The sequence below is a fragment of the Ranitomeya variabilis genome, chromosome 5, assembly GCF_051348905.1.
Source record: "Ranitomeya variabilis isolate aRanVar5 chromosome 5, aRanVar5.hap1, whole genome shotgun sequence".
Classification (NCBI taxonomy): Eukaryota; Metazoa; Chordata; class Amphibia; order Anura; family Dendrobatidae; genus Ranitomeya; species Ranitomeya variabilis.
Genome location: NC_135236.1, coordinates 331,211,571 through 331,233,131, shown reverse-complemented (window position 1 = coordinate 331,233,131; position 21,561 = coordinate 331,211,571). Strand labels below are relative to the sequence as shown.

General features: G+C 44.5%; 1 protein-coding gene across 4 annotated transcripts in view; it reads left to right on the top strand.

The window, feature by feature from the left end:
• Window positions 1–21,561, top strand: part of PHTF2 (putative homeodomain transcription factor 2) — a 152,321-nt gene that overhangs the window by 79,113 nt on the left and 51,647 nt on the right. For all 4 annotated transcript variants that reach the window (XM_077264706.1, XM_077264707.1, XM_077264705.1 and 1 more), the window contains exons 3-5: window positions 9,864–9,920; window positions 15,316–15,385; window positions 16,979–17,137. In XM_077264706.1, coding sequence (XP_077120821.1) covers window positions 9,864–9,920; window positions 15,316–15,385; window positions 16,979–17,137 — 286 coding nt within the window. The remainder of the gene's footprint in view (window positions 1–9,863; window positions 9,921–15,315; window positions 15,386–16,978; window positions 17,138–21,561) is intronic.

Here is a 21,561-nt window from a genome sequence, read left to right as displayed (position 1 = left end):
TATCAACTGCTCTTCCCCACCCTCAAAAATCATTATTTGCTCTCCCTACCTTCAATACACCATTGGCTCTCCCCACCCCCACCTACAATTCAATTGCTCTCCACCGTCCCTCACACTCACTTGATGTGCAGTCCCCATCACCCCCACTTCATCATTTGCAGTCCACCTTACTTCATCCTTTAGTCCCCTATCCCCCTTCACTTCATCTGCAGTCCCCCTTACTTTATCATTTGCAGCCCCCTATCATTTCATCATGTGCAGTACCCCCTCAAACACAAGTCATCATCTGCAGTCCCCATCACCCCCACTTCATCATCTGCAGCCCCCTATCATTTCATCATGTGCAGTACCCCTTCAAACACACTTCATCATCTGCAGCCCCCTATCATTTCATCATGCACAGTGCCCCCTCAACCACACTTCATCATCTGCAGCCCCCTATCATTTCATCATGCGCAGTGCCCCCTTAAACACACTTCATCATCTGCAGTCTCACTCCCCCCCACCTCACCCATTTAAAAAAACAAAAATAAAAATGTTTTTTATACTTACCTCAGTCGTTCCGGGGCGTCTAGTGTTTCCAGCAGTGAAACAGCAGCTAGAATGTATGGGCTGCTGAGAGGACCTGACAGGAGCCCCTACATTCTAGCACATTCACTACTGAGACTGCTAGAATCAGAGGTGTAGCTAGGGTTTCAACTTAGGGGGGGGGGGGCGAAACATCTGAGTGGGCCCCTAACCAGCTAACCCTGATTACAGCTACGGTTGCGCACTCTAGTTGTGAATATAGTGGAACCTCAGAATATGACCATACTGTGATTGAAAATAAATCTATATACAAAAACGAACATTGACTTTACCGCCATATTGTGACCATATGCAACTTTGATGGTCACAATACTCTGAGTGCCCCTATAACAATGATGCTTAAGTGCCCACTTAACATTTAATAATGTCCCCTAAGTTCCCTCATGTACTGCTCCATTATACACAGTATGGTGAGCTCAAAGCTCCCCTATACACAGTCTAAGGCCCCCACAGCTCCCCTATACACAGTATGATGATTCTATAACTCCCCAATACACCATATGATGTTCCCACTGCTCCCCTCTACACAGTATGATGTTCCCACTGCTCCCCTCTACACAGTATGATGTCCCACTGCTCCCCTATAGATAATGAGCCCAATGCTCCCCTATACACAGTATAATGCTGACAGAACTCCACTATAGAAAGTATAATGCCCCCCAGAGCTCCCCTATATACAGTGTAATGGGCCAACAGCTCCCATATGCACAATATGCCTTCACAGTTTCCTATACCCAGTATGATGGGCCGGCAGCTCCCGTCAAACAGTATGATGTCCCTCACAGTTCCCCTGTACACAGTATGATGGGCCCACAGCTTCCTTATACACAGTATGATGGGCCTGCAGCTCCCTGATACACAGTATGATTGGCCCGCTGCTCCCTTACACACAGTATGATGGGCCCACAGCTTCCTTATACACAGTATGATGGGCCCACAGCTTCCTTATACACAGTATGATGGGCCCGCAGCTCCCTTATACACAGTATGATGGGCCCGCAGCTCCCTTATACACAGTATGATGGGCCCGCAGCTCCCTTATACACAGTATGATGGGCCCGCAGCTCCCTTATATATAGTATGATGGGCCCGCAGCTCCCTTATACACAGTATGATGGGCCCATAGCTCCCTTATACATAGTATGATGGACTCACAGCTCCCGTATACACAGTATGATGGGCCCGCAGCTCCCTTATACACAGTATGATGGGCCCGCAGCTCCCGTATACATAGTATGATGGACCCCCAGCTCCCTTATACACAGTATGATGTGCCCACAGCTTCCTTATACACAGTATGATGGGCCCGCAGCTCCCGTATTCACAGTATGATGGATTCACAGCTCCCGTATACACAGTATGATGGGCCCGCAGCTCCTGTATACACAGTATGATGGGCCTGCAGCTCCCGTATACACAGTATGATGGACTTACAGCTCCCGTATACACAGTATGATGGGCCCGCAGCTCCCGTATACACAGTATGATGGACCCGCAGCTCCCTTGTACACAGTATGATGGACCCTCAGCTCCCGTATACACAGTATAATGGACCCGCAGCTCCCATATACACAGTAAGATGGGCCTGCAGCTCCCTTATACACAGTATGATGGGCCCGCAGCTCCCGTATACACAGTATGATGGACCCCAGCTCCTTTATACAGAGTATGATGGGCCCGCAGCTCCCGTATACACAGTATGATGGACCCCCAGCTCCCTTATACACAGTATGATGTGCCCACAGCTTCCTTATACACAGTATGATGGGCCCGCAGCTCCCGTATTCACAGTATGATGGATTCACAGCTCCCGTATACACAGTATGATGGGCCCGCAGCTCCTGTATACACAGTATGATGGGCCTGCAGCTCCCGTATACACAGTATGATGGACTTACAGCTCCCGTATACACAGTATGATGGACCCACAGCTCCCTTATACACAGTATGATGGACCCGCAGCTCCCGTATACACAGTATGATGGACCCCAGCTCCTTTATACAGAGTATGATGGGCCCGCAGCTCCCGTATACACAGTATGATGGACCCCCAGCTCCCTTATACACAGTATGATGTGCCCACAGCTTCCTTATACACAGTATGATGGGCCCGCAGCTCCCGTATACACAGTATGATGGATTCACAGCTCCCGTATACACAGTATGATGGACCCACAGCTCCCTTTTACACAGTATGATGTGTGCACAGCTACCTTATACACAGTATGATGGACTTACAGCTACCGTATACACAGTATGATGGACTTACAGCTACCGTATACACAGTATGATGGGCCCGCAGCTCCCTTATACACAGTATGATGGGCCCGCAGCTCCCTTATACACAGTATGATGGACCCGCAGCTCCCGTATACACAGTACGATGGACATTTACTCATCCTCCGGCGTATTCAGTATTTTGGGGTACTGCTGCAGTGCCGCTGCTCAAACTTGTGAGCGCAGCTTCTGACAGGCCAGAAGTTAGAAGCTATGTCACAAGCGCTCAATGTAAGACTATGAGGCTATGTGCACTTTGCTGCGGATTTACTGCGGATTTACTGTGTTTTTTGTGCAGATTTCACCTGCGTTTTACCACCTGCGGAATCCTATACAGGAGCAGGTGTAAAATGCTGCGGAATCTGCAAATAGAATTGACATGCTACGGAAAATACAATGCAGCGTTTCCGCACCATGTGCACTGTGGATTTGACTTTCCATAGGTTTAAATGGTACTGTAAACCAGATGGAAAACTGCTGCAGATCCGCAGCGGCCAATCCGCACTGTGTGCACATAGCCTGAGAGTGAGAGAGAGGCCAGAACGAGGCTCCCATAGACTCACACTGATTAGTGACCTCTGCGCTGCTCCATGAAACACTGGAGCCTCGGACAGGTCACAAACTGCAGGAGACGGAGCCAAGCAGAGACTAAGGCTACGTTCACATTTGCGTTCGGCGCTGCAGCGTCCCCGCATGCGTCATGCGCCCCTATATTTAACATGGGGGCGCATGGACATGCGTTGCACTTGCGTTTTTTGACGCATGCGTTGCTGTGGTGCATGCGTCAGGGCGCAGAGGATGCAGCAAGTTACAGTTTTTTCTGCGCTCAAAACCATGCAAAAGTGGACGCATGCGTCACAAAACGCTGCGTTGTGCATTCGTTCACATTTGCGTTGTCCGCCGACGATGCGGTGCACAACGCAAATGTGAACGTAGCCTAAAACAGGTGAAGACGCCAGAAGGTGAGTATCAGACAGGGGGCCGGGGACGAGGATTTTCAGCACCTGGAAGTGGTGCTGTAAATGTGATGCAGCGCTTGGTTACTGTATGCGGCTCCTTATACTAACACTCATAAAATACCCAGGTGGTACGTATCAAAGGCCCCCTACCCCCCATCTCCAGCCTCCCCGTACATATACTATCATAACATAACATTATAATATTCAGCCCCCAGTGACCTGTCCCCCTCCCCCACAATGCCCCCATCAACTCACATCCACCCCTCAGTGCCCTGTCCCACCTCACCCACCTTCAGCCCCCACAACACCCCCATGGTCTCACATTCACCCCCCAGTGCCCTGTCTCCCCTCCCCCACAATACCCCCATGGGCTCACATTCACCCCCCAGTACCCTGTCCCCCCTCACCCACTTTCAGCCCCCACAATACCCCAAGGGTCTCATAGTGACATACCCGAATTTAATAAACCTAAAATGTCCCATCCCCAGCACTTACTGATAAAGTTTGCACTGCAGGACCAGGAAGTGTCAGTGAAATGCAGGGTGTGGGCACTAGGACCCAGCGTTCCTGAGCCAATCCCAGCGTGCACAGAGTGAAGAAAACTGCAGCCGGGGAAAGCTTCATGATCAGGTCAGAGGGGCGAAACCATTCACTTCAGGGGGGAGACTCTGCAGCCGTCACTGTGCTAGTAGCCAGCCTGCAGCTTGTCAGACGGGAGCAGACATTATACTGCTCTGCTCCTATGCGGTGTTCTGCCTCGTCACAGAAGTGGCCCTGCCCTGGCTCCCCGTGGGCCCCTTCATGTGACAGGGCCCGGGGCGATGGCCCCCTCTGCCCCCCCCCCCTACGCTACTGGCTAGAATGGATGGGCTGCAGTCAGGACCTGCAGGGAGCCCATACATTCTAGCTACAGCCGAGCAGGAGCTGTGCAGCCGACTAGGTAAGACGGCCGTGCACAGCTCCAAGAAGGCTCCCGGGCCCCAGCGCCGACATGTGCGCTGCAGTGCATAGTATTTTAGTGCATGATGGGGCCCGATCAGTAGAAGCACAACAGTGGGGCCCCGGATCTGCGGGCCCCTCTGTGCACTGCTGCTGACCGGGCCCCATACAGCAGTAATGGCTGTCATGCCCTGATGGCGGCCCTGTGTATATGTATCTCACGTTAAAAAAAAAAAAAAAAAGTGTGATTACTTCTGTCTGGCTGTTGTGATGCCATTTTCTTGGTATCCACCTATGATAGGCTCTATGTGAATACTAATGATGGCAGAGCATTTTATCATCAAGACCACTATTTGACTGTCCTATCCCCTGATTCCCTTTTGGGATGAAACTCGTAGGGAGGTGGTCCTGAACAGGAATGGTCTATGGAGTCATGTATTGATTCGTTGGATTTCTGACTAACCAAATAGGAGGGTGCATCCTTTATGTGGCATCTTCATCATCTGTTGAGATTGTTCCATACTATATCATTATGTACCCCCTTTTTTTTTACTTTTGCAAGCATATTATGGGTGATCATCAGTGGTACTGATCTGCTTCACGTATTTGAGCAAAAGAATATTGGTACGGACAGTAGCATCAATATCTGTTTAGATTTGAGCACTTGGTTTCTCTGCTGAGCCTGAATAAAGGCCCCGTCACACATAGCGATTTACCAACGATCACGACCAGCGATACGACCTGGCCGTGATCGTTGGTAAGTCGCTGTGTGGTCGCTGGGGAGCTGTCACACAGACAGCTCTCTCCAGCGACCAACGATCAGGGGAACGACTTCGGCATCGTTGAAACTGTCTTCAACGATGCCGAAGTCCCCCTGCAGCACCCGGGTAACCAGGGTAAACATCGGGTTACTAAGCGCAGGGCCGCGCTTAGTAACCCGATGTTTACCCTGGTTACCAAAAAAAACAAACAGTACATACTCACCATCTGATGTCCGTCAGGTCCCTTGCCGTCTGCTTCCCGCTCTGACTGAGTGCCGCCGTACAGTGAGAGCAGAGCGCAGTGGTGACGTCACCGCTGTGCTGTACTTTCACTTTGCGGCGCTCAGTCAGTGTGGGAAGCAGACGGCAAGGGACCTGACGGACATCAGATGGTGAGTATGTACTGTTTGGTTTTTTTTACATTTACGCTGGTAACCAGGGTAAACATCGGGTTACTAAGCGCGGCCCTGCGCTTAGTAACCCGATGTTTACCCTGGTTACCAGTGAAGACATCGCTGGATCGCTGTCACACACACCGATTCAGCGATGTCAGCGGGACCTCAACGACCAAAAAACGGCCCAGGCCATTCCGACACGACCAGCGATCTCGCAGCAGGGGCCTGATCACTGGTACGTGTCACGCATAGCGAGATCGCTACTGAGGTCGCTGTTGCGTCACAAAACTTGTGACTCAGCAGCGATCTCGCTAGCGATCTCGCTATGTGAGACGGGGCCTTAAGGCCTACTAGTTGAATTTGTTGCTTGGAATTAAAGAGAACCAATCTGTCTGAAGCACTATCATTTGATCTCTTGATTAATAATCAGTCTATTGTCTGATTAACTGTTGGTTAACATACATGTTTGTCTATATATGTTGTGTCTTGTCATTTTAAAAGATATATTAAATGTTGTGTTTTAGGTTCCCCTTTTTGCTGTTTATCTAAATAATTTGTGGGTACTCCCCTTTTTTCTAAAGCTGGGTTGGTTTTCAACCCCTTGCTGATTTCTATCTTTCCTTAGTATTGCATAGGTGATGGAATTAATGCTTGAGCAGGTGATGAAATTATCACCTGTGCAATACTTGGGATATCCTGTAAACTTGACCTGTTGGTGGGTCTTGAGGACTGGAGTTGAGAAACACTGCTTTGGACCAATCTGTCTGTTTCCATTGGCTGTATTCTTTGGCAAAATCAAGTCTGACCTTCCAGTTCTTTGCAGAGATAAAAAAAAGGTTTCTTGACTGAAGCTTGTTTTTTTTTTTTTTTTCTTTTTCTGGGCTATGTTGTGCATAAATATGCGATTCTTCAGATGTTGTATTAGTCTATGCCTGATGAAGAGACCTGTGTAGTCTTGAAAGCTTGCAATTTGTTACCATCTTTTCAGCTAGCCATTAAAAGGTATCAACCACTGAGGACTCTCAATTCTAAATATTTTTTTATTGTACTGTATGTGACACTTGTCTCTGAGAGCACTTACATTCCATAACTACCTCTTTTTGGCTTTTGCCTGACTTCACTCTGAGAGTAATATGCTTCCTGACATCCGGTGATATATTTGGCTTTCTTTGCCATGTTTTAACCGGAAAAAAACAAACACAACAATTTAGTCAAAATTCGACTACCCATGACAAAATGTGCAAAACATTTGGCTCAGTTAATGTTGAACACTAACACATAAAGGGATAAAACCATGTCAAACACAATTTCCATCCTTATAGCTGACAGCCATTTGCTTCCGATTTACTAAAATCACCAGGAAAATGAGATCACAACCACCAGACAGAAGTAATCACACTTTAAAAAAAAAAAAATGCAAAATGTTTGGTTGCTACTGTAAGAGACACTGAGGCTGCTATATACACATCACATAGGATACACTGGGGCATACACATGACACATGAGATGCTGCAGCCTTCAGCGGGATGTGAGCTCCGAGCACGCTAACAAAGTACGACCTAATGCTGGCATGGGCCAGCATCGGGACTTAATCTAAGCTAATTGCATGCTCTGCAGCGCTCTGTAGTGAATACATGCTTCCTGTGTAAAGAGGAATTAAAGAGCCGGCAAAATGGGACCACCAACCCGAGCACTGCAGTCCCTGGGAATGTGCCCGGGGGCTGGCGAAAAGGATATCGGCCTGCGGGCCACCCTTGCTTTAAGGGGACAGAAAACCAAAAGCTTGTGTGAACTTGGCCTTATTTGTATCTGTATTTCTATTGGTACCATTAATGGGTGACTTAAAAGGATTGGTCACTACGTTTTTAATTTTTTTTTTATAGCCTATTTTAAGATGGCAACCCCTTTTAAAGGTTCTCACAATTTGATTATTATCTTTATTGAAAGTTATATGATACAAGTTACTTTCTAATAGAGAGTTAAAAAAAACAAACCCTGCTAAGGCTGACTGATTTGTATCTTCTGTGCTCATGGAGCCAAATTGGAAACAACTGTTTTGTAGGATGAAACCTTAAGTGTAATGTCTGCCCCTCAGGCGTGTTGAACTTTATTGCTATATTTTAGATTGTACAATGTTCTCTTTCCTCATAACAGTGTGTTAGCAGCGTTGTAGAACAGTGATACGTTCTATAATGACACCGTTCCTCCTGTGAAAACCTGGAGCGTTCCGAATAAAGTTCTCAGCTTAGAAATTGTGCCTTTTGGCATCTACAGCCCGTGGTTTTCTGTAGGTAATGATGATCTAATGGAGGCTCTGAGCTGTAGGTGGACTATATAACAGCCATCATAATGGTTTATTTATGTGGCTCATGTTGCTGTAAAATTAACATTCATTACATTCCGTATGTATGTTATGTGGTAGCGCTTTTATTTTATTATACCCATTACACAATGAGAAGTTTAGCTTTGTTACCTTAAAAGGGTTGTCTGAGCAAAATACAACTCGGCCCAAGGGACTGGATATGTAAAAAATAACAAACTCCACCATATTCCCATACTGACACCTACTTGGATCCAGCACAGGCTTTATAGAGACGGGAAGCGGTAACTTCGTTATTCCACCAACTACTGGACTGCTACAGGTGACTAGAGTAGTGCTGTCATTGGTTGTTTTATGATGAGGCGCTGGACACTGGGGTTAGGGATTGTCCAAATTGAGGTCACCTAGGCGTGGTTGCATGACCCAGTATCTCACATTTTTACATGTATAACAATACTGGAAGTCATGCATCCATTAATTGCAGCACTAATAGATATTCAATGTTTGTATCTTGGCCACAATATTTGTGTACCTGCACATAAATTTAATACTGAAGTTATGCTGGCTATTTTTTATTTTTTGTGATGCGATGGTCAAAATATCCTGACCGGTGGGGCCAACAAAACCACCGATGGACCTTTGGCTTAACTTCTTGTCTGTATGTAGACAACAAAGCAGCCTGTGCTGGATGCAGATGGGTGCCGGTAGGTGAGTTTGGTTCAAGTTTATTATTTTACATATTTTTAATGTTGTCACTGACGTTTACCCCAACCACTTAAAAAAAAAAAAGATGTATAAAGCAGAACTAGACTTTCAGGTGACTATTCAACAAAAAGTATTGTGTGTACATGAGGAATAATAACATTTCCCCTCTGCAGACTCTCTCTTAAAGGGAGCCTGCCAGCACAAAGTTATTGCCCAACTAATTATAGGTGTTTGGTGCACCCTTCGCATGGCTAAACAGTTCACACCTATGTTTTTCTCGCTATCTCCTCTCTTCTCTGATTATCATCTCTGACTTTTTGGCTGTGTACCGAGCGCCTGCACTTGATTTGAACAATCACGCTGCGTTGTTGGTCTCTGGTTAATGTGCAGTTGACAGTGAGCTGTTGGGAGAAGACTTGCGGCTATAATCTCTCCCATATACCAATACCCAGATAGATTCGCGCTTTCTATTCCATAGTTGGCAGCACACCAACCGAAGCTGCAAAATCATGGAGTAAATTATGCAGTAGTCGTGATCAGTGTAGATGTGACTCCAGCACTAGGTTCAGGCAAAAGGCTTGTTAAAAATATCTGTACACTCTTTCAATGTCTCCCTCTGCTTCATTTACTACTCTGCTCCTCGCTCCTTTTCCATCTTCCTCTAGTAAGAGTTGAACCTGACACCTCACTGTGCTGGCACACAATTTCTAGCAAGTTGGATATAGATATATTTTTTTCCCATAGAGTGGATGGTGAGTTCATGAGGTAGAAGTGACTGATAACTGGAGAAAGAAGCATATTTATTTGATAACACATAATACAAATTTTGTAATATGCGCTTGTACTTTTGAGTTATGCAAAGTCTGGAAAAGTACAGTTATCTTTTTACTTTCTAATGTGCTTTTTTTTTGTTTTGTAGATTGGAGCCTATGACCAGCAAATATGGGAGAAATCCGTGGAACAAAGGGAAATCAAGGTAATTTTGCTGGCTCTTATTTCAACAGTCACTGTTATCTTTTAATATTTTTTTTTTTAAAAAAGTCTTTGAACACCTGATGGAGGTTTAATAGGGTATTTTTTACTTTACATATCAAATAAGGCCCATTGTACCTTTATTATCGTAATATTCATAAACATTTGTGCCCTTATTTATTTATTTTTTTTCAATACAAATAAGCGATCGAGAAAGATAAAGTGCAAAGGATTTCATCAACAGGAGTCCTTCTAAAAAAACATATAATGAAAATAACTTGACACTAAATATAAACGCTATTTAATCCAAATCATGTACACTGAAAAAGGAAAAAAAATAAAATATATACATATATATTCATACACCGTATAAAAGGAATGTCAGTAGGGTCAACTTTCCTAAACAGTCTACATGGACATGCAGGTCATAGAAAGTGGAATATAATGATCTCTTAATGTCTGCAATCCAATGTTTTATTCCTGAGGATTCTTCAGTTTTTTTAAAATATGAAATGAGTTAAGAACTACAGGGCAGACAGTGATCTCCCTCAGATTCCGCCTCCAGAGCTTATTTTAAGTGAAAGGAATGTAATGACTGCAGAGCTGTGTGATCAGTGAGGAGAGGAGGGCGTGTTCTTTTCTCCCCTGCATAATACTGCCAGCTTTTGATTGGTCCACCTCATGCAGGAGAAGTCCACATCTATTGTGGCTGTAGAGCTGAGTGGCCAATTTAACCTGCTCAGACTGATGGAAGGTCCTCTTTGAAGCTAGTTTTAGTGTTCACACAACAAACAGTACCTGTAGTTTTTGACTTTTATATTTGCTTAGTTATATAATATAATTTATCAGCACAAACAGTGCAGTGACAGAACCTGATAATTTTGCTGGATATGAGTTGCCCTTCTTAGGTAACATGGTCATGTTTAACCATGTCAAGTAGTCACAACCTTTTCCATGAAATGTGTAACCCAAGATGATTCATTTTTTATGGTATTTTTTATGATTGTATACAGTTCATTAGATTGGTAAGTAATACAGACCTGCATAGTGTGACTTGTGTGGTGTCTAACTGGAAATGATTTGGTACCATATCACTATTACAGTACTACTCAGATGCCATGATAACTGCCATCCTGATATTGTATTTCTGTGTTTCTAACACTTTCTGCAGTTTGTTCTCTGAAAATGTGTGCAAACCTATGGGAATGAATTTAAAGGATACCAGTCAGGACCTCCCTTTTTGTGTAAAACCTGTCAATCAAGGAGCTGTTAGTTAAAAAAAAAAAAAATAAAGGCGTCTGTCCCTGTTTCATGCCCCCCCCCCCCCCCCCCCAGTTCAGACAGCACAGATCTCCTGACCGGTTCCCTTTAAGAATTCTCGCTGTGTTTGGATAATTGCATGTTATACTACAGTAACATTTAATAAGCAAAACCTTGCCAGATTTCTTATTTAAAGCTACTGTGAAATGTCTAGGTTAGAGGTCACCAACCTATGTTTAAAGTGGTTGTTAGGTGGTATCTTACTGCTTGTTGGATGTCTGACCACTCGAACCTGCACTGAGTGGCAGAATGAGGAATTTTGATCCCAACACTTTTCCCCCATTCCAAAATGGAGTGGCAGGTTGGATGCCTGGCTGATGCACAATTCATTTTCTCTAGGACTGGCAGAAAAAGCACTTAGAGAGGTGATAGACCTTGCACACTGCTGGTCCAATCTAACGGGATAAAAGTTCCCTGTTCTGCCGACCGATGTGGATCCTAGTGGTCAGACCCCCACCAATCAATACGCTATCACCTATCCTGTTGAAGAGTACTAAATTATTTTCCGGGGACAACCCCATTAAACCTGGACTTGAGATATTGAGGACATCACTGATCAGAATATCTGATTCTGGAAGTCCCAATGCTTCATTAGCAGCACTGCCTTGAGTACTGGCCTCCATTCATGGCTGATCTATTGTACTGGCCTCCCATTCTGGTTCCTGGCACATAGGATACCTCTGATCTAGGTCTTACTTGGTTACATAAGAGCTTTGCTTAGGACCTACTAACTGTAGTTACCATGCACATTACAAGCCAATAGATGTGTTGGGCGCAGCATGGCTTTTCCTCCACAATGCATGACGTTTAGAGAGACTTTGACGATTTCTGATATGTAAATCTGTTCTCACCCAGGTATATACACTACACATGTAAATGTCAGCAATGCGTTTAATGTTAATTTCCGCTAATAAAATGTAAGTTTCCTTTTTATACTGTTGAATAGTATATTCAGCATGTCAAATTTACGTATGACCTCCACCTTGGTCTCAGTCCTAGGGGAAATATTAAAAATGTTCTGATCTGTGTATGCTGACTGCAGTGGTGTACATCATCGGTTTAGTACAGTTTGGGGTTACAGAGGTTTAAGAATGAATTTGCGAAAGTATGAATATATTAAAATCTTGGATGTTAGCTGCCAGAGTATGTAAATGTAATGTACTATTTATGACCGTTTTCTGCTAATAGAAACTCTAGATGCCTTTAGTGTATTTGCATACACTTTGGTTTCCTTGTGTTTTTTTTTTATATTTATTTATAACTAAAGGTGATAAAGTATAAATGAATAAAAACATTTTGGCCACAATCCCTTTGAAACGCTTTTCTGTTTGATTGGCCCTTCTGTGCAGTGCGGTACTCCACTCTTCGGGAGGCACATGTTAGAGTTCATCCTATAATTTCTGTTTTTTGGAATATAATGCCTGAGCTATAGAATGGCACAAATCCTGTATAGTAGAAGGACCAAGCTGTCGTAACTCTCTTATAATTGGGGTCAGTGGAAATCTGCCAACAACTCCTGGGTACTGGGCTAGGTACTCTAAGTGGGCAACATCTGATTAAACAGTGGCTGTTTGGCCCTTTGGTTCTTTCCATGTAGCTCGCTTGCTGGCTCCCGGTTTACCATTGAGCTAGGAGAGCCAAATTACTTAAAGGGGGTTTGTATCTTCAATCTTTAAAAGCTCACTGGTTCTCGGGACCTTGGATGCCAGAGAATGTTGTGCTCCTTAAGATTGACATATAAGACCAGCTGCATAGTTGCACCGCTGATTCAAATTGTGATCTCCCCTAGGCTGCTAGCAGAGGCAGCTTTGACTCTGCAGCATGGTAGAAGCGTAAGGGGTCAGAGGCTGGTAGAAGCGTAAGGGGTCAGAGGCTTGTAGAAGCGTAAGGGGTCAGAGGCTGGTAGAAGCGTAAGGGGTCAGAGGCTGGCAGAAGCGTAAAGGGTCAGAGGCTGGTAGGAGCATAAGGGGTCAGAGGCTGGCAGAAGCGTAAGGGGTCAGAGGCTGGCAGAAGCGTAAGGGGTCAGAGGCTGGCAGAAGCGTAAGGGGTCAGAGGCTGGCAGAAGCGTAAGGGGTCAGAGGCTGGTAGGAGCGTAAGGGGTCAGAGGCTGGCAGAAGCGTAAGGGGTCAGAGGCTGGCAGGAGCGTAAGGGGTCAGAGGCTGGTAGGAGCGTAAGGGGTCAGAGGCTGGCAGAAGCGTAAGGGGTCAGAGGCTGGCAGAAGCGTAAGGGGTAGTATGAGGCTGGTAGGAGCCGATCCTCTTCAGTGCAGCACAAGCCGGATCTAGTGCTTAGAGCCTGTGAGTGGTGCGTATATTTTACCTTGGTTACCGGCTACTCTGAGACTCTAAAGAGGACAGATTACTTGGAAAAAACGTTATTAATCTGCAGATGCGGGGTTAATCTGAAAGTTAAGTGTTCTGATCTTGCCTGGTGCCCACACTTGGAGCCCTTCTGCTGGGAGGAAATTAACTTTATGCCTCCCAGTAGTGTTTGGCACTAAGTCACAGGGGTGGTGCCGGCGCGGGTTTAAGTCACCATTCAGTGTAACCGCGCCTCCAGCACTGACTGACTGCAGCTCAGCATTCTGTGCTGGGGGCGCAGTTACAGCGGCTGCTCTTTATACATAGTGACTGAACCCACGCAGGCGCCACTCCTGTGACTTGCACCTGAACGTTGCCATGAGGAATAAAGTTAATTTCCTCATGGCAGAGGGGGGTCTAAGAGCGGGTGCCAGGTAGGTTCAGAAAGCCGTTAACCTGCAGAGTAACCACACATCTGTAGGTTAATATTGTTTTTCATGTGACAGGTTCCCTTTAAAGTGGCCGGTAACCTAGGCAACGAGCTGTACAGTGTAGCATTTTAATTTTCTCTTTGTACTTGAGAACTGAGAGGATTTTTGATATGCGGTAAATTGCAGAATTGTTTTTTTTTTTTTATAAAGCTCTTTGTAATTTTATCAAAGAACTTGATGCAACTGCTTTACAAAATAAACCAAAACATTTCTAGAAGTGATATTTTTTTGTGTAGTGTTCCATTTGCAATGTACTTGGGTAGATAGTAGTGATGCTAATTTGCATACTGCCTGATTAGTTTTCAAATGATCACTCCAGTTTTTCCTCCCTTGTCACATAACTTGCGCTCTTACTCCCCAAATCCTGTTCTGAATGTGTGTACCAAAAGTCAGTCAATTTATGATGAGATTATATTATGAGATTCACATCGCGGGTGTCAGAGGACTGCATGGAAAAACTGACTTCTGTCCAGAATGTGGGTCGTGTGATACTTAGCAGAACTAAAACAGAAGGAATAATCCATTAATAAAAAAAATTCAGTAAATTACCGTCTCTACTATTTATATGTACAATACAAACGGACCATACAAAACCGTGTCTCAACACTTGCAGAAATATATTAGAAAGTGACAAACAGCGTGTACAAGGTTAAGAAACGTTTATCTCAAGATCTTAGTATCTCTTAATGGTGCCCTTATACATTAGAAATAAGGGGTTGTACTAAGTATATGTTGTCCCTTATATATAATTTAGGGGATGACCTACTGATCACTGGCTGTCTTCCTGTTGGGATCTCTCCGATCCTCAGAATGGGACTGACACGTTAAATATTGGCTTTGTTCCCCATTTCACCTGGACTGACCGAATATGTTGCATGTGTGGGACCCTCCCAACTCCTCAAACAGATGATCTTGAGGGACGGAAGGATGGGGCTGTTTGAATTTCAATGCCCGGTCCTTGTACTTCCAGGGGTGACTAGTCACGATAGTTGTCTGGCAGTACCTCGCTCCACTCTCACTGTTCAAAACACAAGCAGGCCTGACCAGGGCTGTGGAGTCGGTACGCCAAACCTCCGACTCCTCAATCTCCATGACTCCAACTCCACCAAAATGGGCTCCGACTCCACAGCTCTGGGTCTGACTGAGACAATCGTGGGGACTGGGCGTCCTGCAGAAATCTACCTGATGTGTATGGCCAGCTGACACACAAATCTTAGTTACTACAGGTCCAAATATTTGTCACACTAGATGGAAATGGCTGAATTTGTTTTTGTCTTTGCTTGTGCAGGGTTTACGAAACAAGCCAAAGAAAACCGGGCACGTTAAGCCAGACCTCATTGATGTGGATCTCGTGAGAGGTAAAGTATTTAACTGTGATTAGGAGTCTCCTTCTGCAGTGCGATTGTGTTACTATTAGCGGCTCAAATTACCATAAGATCACAATGGAAAAAGATGTCAGGCAAGTGCAAGGTAATAGCAGGCTGTCCCAAGCTGTCAGGTGCATGGTGCCTTAGGCCTGCAAAGTTTGTCCTGTTGCCTGGAGGTGCTATCAATTTTACAATACTGCCTGTCATAATTTGTCATCTCCATAAATACCCAGAGTGAATGCAAGGTCTTCAGAAATGGCCACTGTGAACACGCAATACTCACATGAGATTACAAAGTCATCTAAATAATCATTTGGAGATGTGATTTTCACCAAATAAGAGAGTCGATGCACACAATGTGCTTTTTGTTACTGGTCGCAGCATATAATTGCGTAGCTGACATAGAAAGCATAGCATATCATTGAGTAATTCTAAGCTTGGATTTTCCCAGGCACGGACAGATATGCAATTAGTCTTATACGTACACACTTCTATATAGCTGTACCCAATATTGCATTGATGACATGATATACCATGGGTTACTATGATTGTTATAATGAACTTGTCATAAGGTGAAGACTTCACTTAATATTCAGTTCATATGTAGGATAGACTTAATAGTTCAGTATGAAAATATTTTTTTTATTTTTTTTTTATTTTTTTTATTTATGAATGTTTTCTCTTCAATGCATTAATTGTATAACTTCAATAAAAACTACAATTATTAAAGGTTATTCCCAAAATCACAATGTGATCTCGCATAAAGAATTAATTATGTGTGCCAATACAGCCCATTTTAAAATTTGCACCGATTTGCACCCTCTACATTGATGGCCCCTTCCAGGACTACCATCTGTTGCTACTGGATTCGATCTCCAGTAGTACTAATTCTAATACTCTAATACGCTCCGGGGCTCCAATTGACCCTATCTAAAAAAACATTGTTGTAGCTCGGGTTACAGAGTTATGCTGAAGATCCGACTGATATCAGCTGCACCTAATGACCCTATTTGATTCATGTAAACAGATGAACCTCTGACCCTGTCAAATAAAATGTCCTCCAGACTCTCACAGCATCCCCATTGCCCTGACTATGCTATGCTTGGCTCTGCAATACATACAGGGGAGAGCATGATCATACGCTGAAGATCCCCATGAACCACCAAAGAAATGTGGAATTGTAAATAGTAATGAATATTAGTCAAATAGTGGGTCACAGTCACTACATTGAAAACGATTAATGGTGACACCATCTATAGAAATACTTACTCATGTTGAGATCTATATTAGAAAGCTCACTTTAGAGCATGGGGTGGGACCCGCAGCACTGAGAAGAAGCAGTGTGTTGCTGGGAAATGTAGTTTTATGAGATAAGAATAGGATCTCCCAACCAGATCCGGGGAGGTTGAATGCACTGAGGTGCAGAAAGAAATGAAAACCGTCACAAGGCTACAATAAAGAAACCTTAATGTTGGACTTTTACAGCCTGTTAACAGTAGCCATGGAGATATCGTACTTTGCGAAAAATATTGTCATTTTTGGAATAATCCTTTTAATTATACTATTTTTATTTTTTCAAACTAGGTTCTGCTTTTGCAAAAGCAAAGCCAGAAAGTCCATGGACATCCCTTACAAGAAAAGGAATTGTTCGAGTTGTATTCTTTCCATTTTTCTTCAGATGGTGGCTTCAAGTAACATCAAAGGTCATTTTCTCCTGGCTGCTTCTACTCTATCTCCTACAAGGTTGGTGTAATGAAGCATTGGGAGAGTCTGTATACTTGATTTACTTTTCTCTGCTCAGGGCTTGTACACTTGGCCTAGTTTACTTGAGAGAGGAAACCTTCAACGTGTCCTTGTGCTTTTAGTATTGTATGTGCACATCACTTTGGAATGCATTATTAATGTACCAAGGTACTGGGCTGAGCTTTCCAGCAGCATTCATTGTGGTCAACTGGTAATTATGTAGACAGTGACTGACACCTTTGATTCCATTGTTTAGTTGTGATTGCTTGTGAAGGTTTTAGCAAGCAAATATGTAGTTTTTTTTCCTGTTTTTTTTTTAAATATATTCGCAACATTTATGAAAACTAAATGTTGAGTAGCATGTGATTATGCAAGTATTGTTAGTGATATTAAATGGGTCTTCCAAGTTTACATTTTTTACCCTCATAATTTTTCACTATGTAAAAACAATAATCACTGGGAGCAGGGTGAATGCAACTGCTTTTCTTTACTGGCTGCAGCAGTTACATCACGACGACCGCACATGTAACTGCTGCAGCCAGTCACTGAGCTCAGCAGCTCATGATGTCTATATCCGCTTCAGGGGATTGGCTGCAGTGGTTAAAGGGAACCTGTCACCCCCAAAATCGAAGGTGAGCTAAGCCCACTGGCATCAGGGGCTCAGAATGCTGTAGATAAGCCCCCGATGTAACCTGAAAGATGAGAAAAAGAGGTTAGATTATACTCACCTGGCGGTCCGATCCGATGGGCGTCGCGGTCCGGGGCCTCCTATCTTCATAGGATGACGTCCTCTTCTTGTCTTCACGCTCCGGCGCAGGCGTACTTTGTCTGCCCTGTTGAGGGCAAAGCAAAGTATTGCAGTGTGCAGGTGCCGGGGCTCTCTGACCTTTCCCGGCGCCTGCGCACTGCAGTACATTGCTCTGCCCTCAAAAGCCCAGACAAAGTACGCCTGCGCCGGAGCGTGAAGACAAGAAGAGGACGTCATCCTATGAAGATGGGAGGCCACGGACCAGACCGCGACACGCATCGGACCGGACCGCCCCTGGGTGAGTATAATCTAACCTCTTTTTCTCATTTTTCAGGTTACATCGGGGGCTTATCTACAGCATTACAGAATGCTGTAGATAAGCCCCTGATGCCGGTGGGCTTAGCTCACCTTCGATTTTGGGGGTGACAGGTTCCCTTTAAGTGCTAGATCATGGTAATGGAAATACAGCTTTTTTTCATTGGGTGAAAACCCTTTCAAGATGGAAAACTCCTTTAATCAACGTGATGTATTGATTTTCAAACATATCCCAATTAATCCTTCCAGATCGTATGGACTTGGTAATGCAAATATTTCTCATCAGCTTTTTGTCTTGTGGCTTCAATCCTGGGTTTGTAGCTAGAAAACAACCAATGCAGCAGACACTGACTCATAGTTGAGCTTGTTACGTGTCTTCTGTATAAGTCATGGGTACAAAAACCCCTTCTGTTGCCAGCCTTTATAGAAATGTAGGCGCTTACTCATCCCAAATATTCTGCGCTCTGATGCAAATGAATAGAGCTCATTTAGATGCTCAGGAACATCTCTGCGCAGTCTGTCGCTGTACCGTGTAGCAACAATTTACACAGCTCTCCCTTGTGGTTCGCAGGAAACATATGTTATTGGTTTTACAACTGCTCGGCTTTTTTATGCTCTGAACAGATTTTCTGTAGGCAGTGGAAACAATATTGCTTTGTGGGGAAAGAACTGTAACAAGATAGAAATCTACATCTCCCAATGGACAAGTTTTTGTATTCAAAAATAATCAAACAATCCTACAAGACAAAAAAAAAATCCATTATGGAAGCTTCACAAGAAAAAACTGGCTTTATGAATAGATTTAACAACATATTGTCACTATACCAGATAATAAAACACGCAAGGCCCATGCTATAATAAACCTAACAAACTTCTTGTTTGTCAGTAAAGGTTTTTTTTCTGATTTATGAAATAAAGCTTTTTCATTGCATAGTGAAATGCAATTCATATTTGTTTTGCACTTTAATGTGTATCAAATCATTATTTTCAAGAAATGTATGGTTGTTGCATGGTATCCTTCATTGTTTACTTCAAGATTAAATGGACTGTCCATCCTTGGGGTAGAAGTCTGCAGTCTCTGCGCTGTGAGGAATCGGCTGTGTCTGCGCTGGGAGCATCAGGCTCGTGACCACAAGTATATGATTTGCATATATGCGGTCACATGTCGACTAGACATGCGCGGCGTCGTTCAATGCAAGTGTATTGAGTGAGGCTGGATACATCTAGTTGGAATGTGGCCGTAAATATGCAAATTGCAGACTTGTACATAATGGCTGGGTTACCCCTATATAATCTGTTGGATATACGGCAGTAGGGTTTGTTACAGTACAGCAATCAATGCTGTGCCTTGCATGTTGGGCACCAGGGTCATCATTGATTGAAAGCAGAACTGTCAACAGATCTCTTAAAGGGAATCTGTCATCTGGTTCATGCTGTCCAAGCTGTGGGCAGCATAAATCCAAGCTTGGCTTCACAATTGTAGCCAGTTATTAATTTTTCTCAAACACTTTGTTTCATAGAATATATAGTTAGAAGATCTGGACTAGTCTCATTTCTGGTTGTGCTCCTCAGCTGTCTTTTGCCCACAATGCTGCATGTGATTTACTGGTTGCTCTTTATGTACACATGAAAGAGAAACAGATTTAATTGCCTGGAGCAGTGATGAGAAGAGCCCAGCTGGTGGTGGCACTGGGTTAGTCTCCTCTCTGGTCATGGTTTGCTGGTGACTTCTCCCTGGCCATGGTCCCCTCCTGGCTTCTCCCTGGCCATGCCCCCCACCTGGCCATGGCCCCCACCTGGCTTCTCCCTGGCCATGCCCCCCACCTGGCCATTGCCCCCACCTGGCTTCTCCCTGGCCATTGCCCCCACCTGGCTTCTCCCTGGGCATGGCCCCCACCTGGCTTCTCCCTGGCCATGGCCCCCACCTGGCTTCTCCTTGCATTGCTGCAGGTGATTGACAGGTCTCTCCTAACGTAAACACAAGGGAAAAACTGATCAATCACCTGGAAATGTAATCAAAAGAGCCAGCCGGTGGTGGCGCTGGAGTAGTCTAGTCTCTGGCTATGGCCTCCGGCTGGAGTTCAAGCTATATTTTATCTGAAACAGAGCACTTCAGTGAAAAACGTATGTGGCTGTAATTGTGCAGCCAGGCTCTTATTCATGCTGTCTGTGGTTTGAGCTGCATGAGTTGAGACGATGGGTTCCCTTTAAACCCGACGAGGATGGTGTACTTAATTTAAAATACCTTGTCAGAATGACTAAATAGTCCTCCTTAATTCCCTGCTTAAAATTAAAATGAACATTTTAGGAGTCCAATTACAGTTTAATTTGAGAATTATGCAGTTATTTTTACGGATTTTCTAAGGAATACACCAGCCTCCTCAGGTCTAATTAAAATTATGCACAGTTCTTATAATAAAATCTAGTGGCAGATCTGCTTGAAAGATCCCATACATGGTAAAAAATGAGATTTTCAGAGATAAAAGCAATAAAAAAATCTAAAACCCCATATTGATGCTGAAGATACGTTCCCTCCATTCATTTCATGATGTAGACCGCTTGTAGCTTACTCCTCCCTATTGTCCTATGCTCAGCTCCTGCTAGACTACCATTGATCTATCCACAGCAACTGTGCCCAAACCTCCAAAGCATGGTAAAAGAAAGCTTGTCAAGTCCTTTGGGTCAATCTACGCATGCGGGTAATCTGCCACCACTGCACGTGCTCATTCAGAGGAGCGAAACAGGAAATCCCTGAATGCCACTCGCTCGCGGCAGCCAATATACTGGGAATCGAGCTGAGCCTGAAATACAGGACAGCAAAGGGAAAGCTGTACACCAGAGGTACAAGAGCCTGAATGAAGGAATGGCGAAGCAGGGGCTTTCCTGCTGACTACACATTAGATCGCTGCCTATTATTTGGCCTACCGCCATTGCTCCATACACAGTAGCACTTGTTTTGCCATCAGAATACGCAGGTTCATCCATCATTAGTCTAATGTGAATGGGGATCACAGGAAAGGTAAACTGCATGCGGTGTCCCCTCGGCATACTCTCCCACCTCCCTACTATAATAGGCACTCGAAGGGGCGCTCATCCCGCCATTGTGCATAGTACAACGTCCGCACCAAGATGCCGTCATCTCACCCCACTGCATGTTAGTGCCCCCTGCACAGCAGATCCGCACATATCTTCAAATGTTTTTTGCATTTAAAATATTCAAATTAAATAGGATCAAGAAAGCGGGGAACCGGATTGGTGTCCTACATTCTACTAGTTTGCAGCGCGTGCCCTTATTTTCCCCACTGGTCCAGGTGGGCTGGCTTCATCCATGCCTGGCCTTACACTTACAGCCAGATAGATC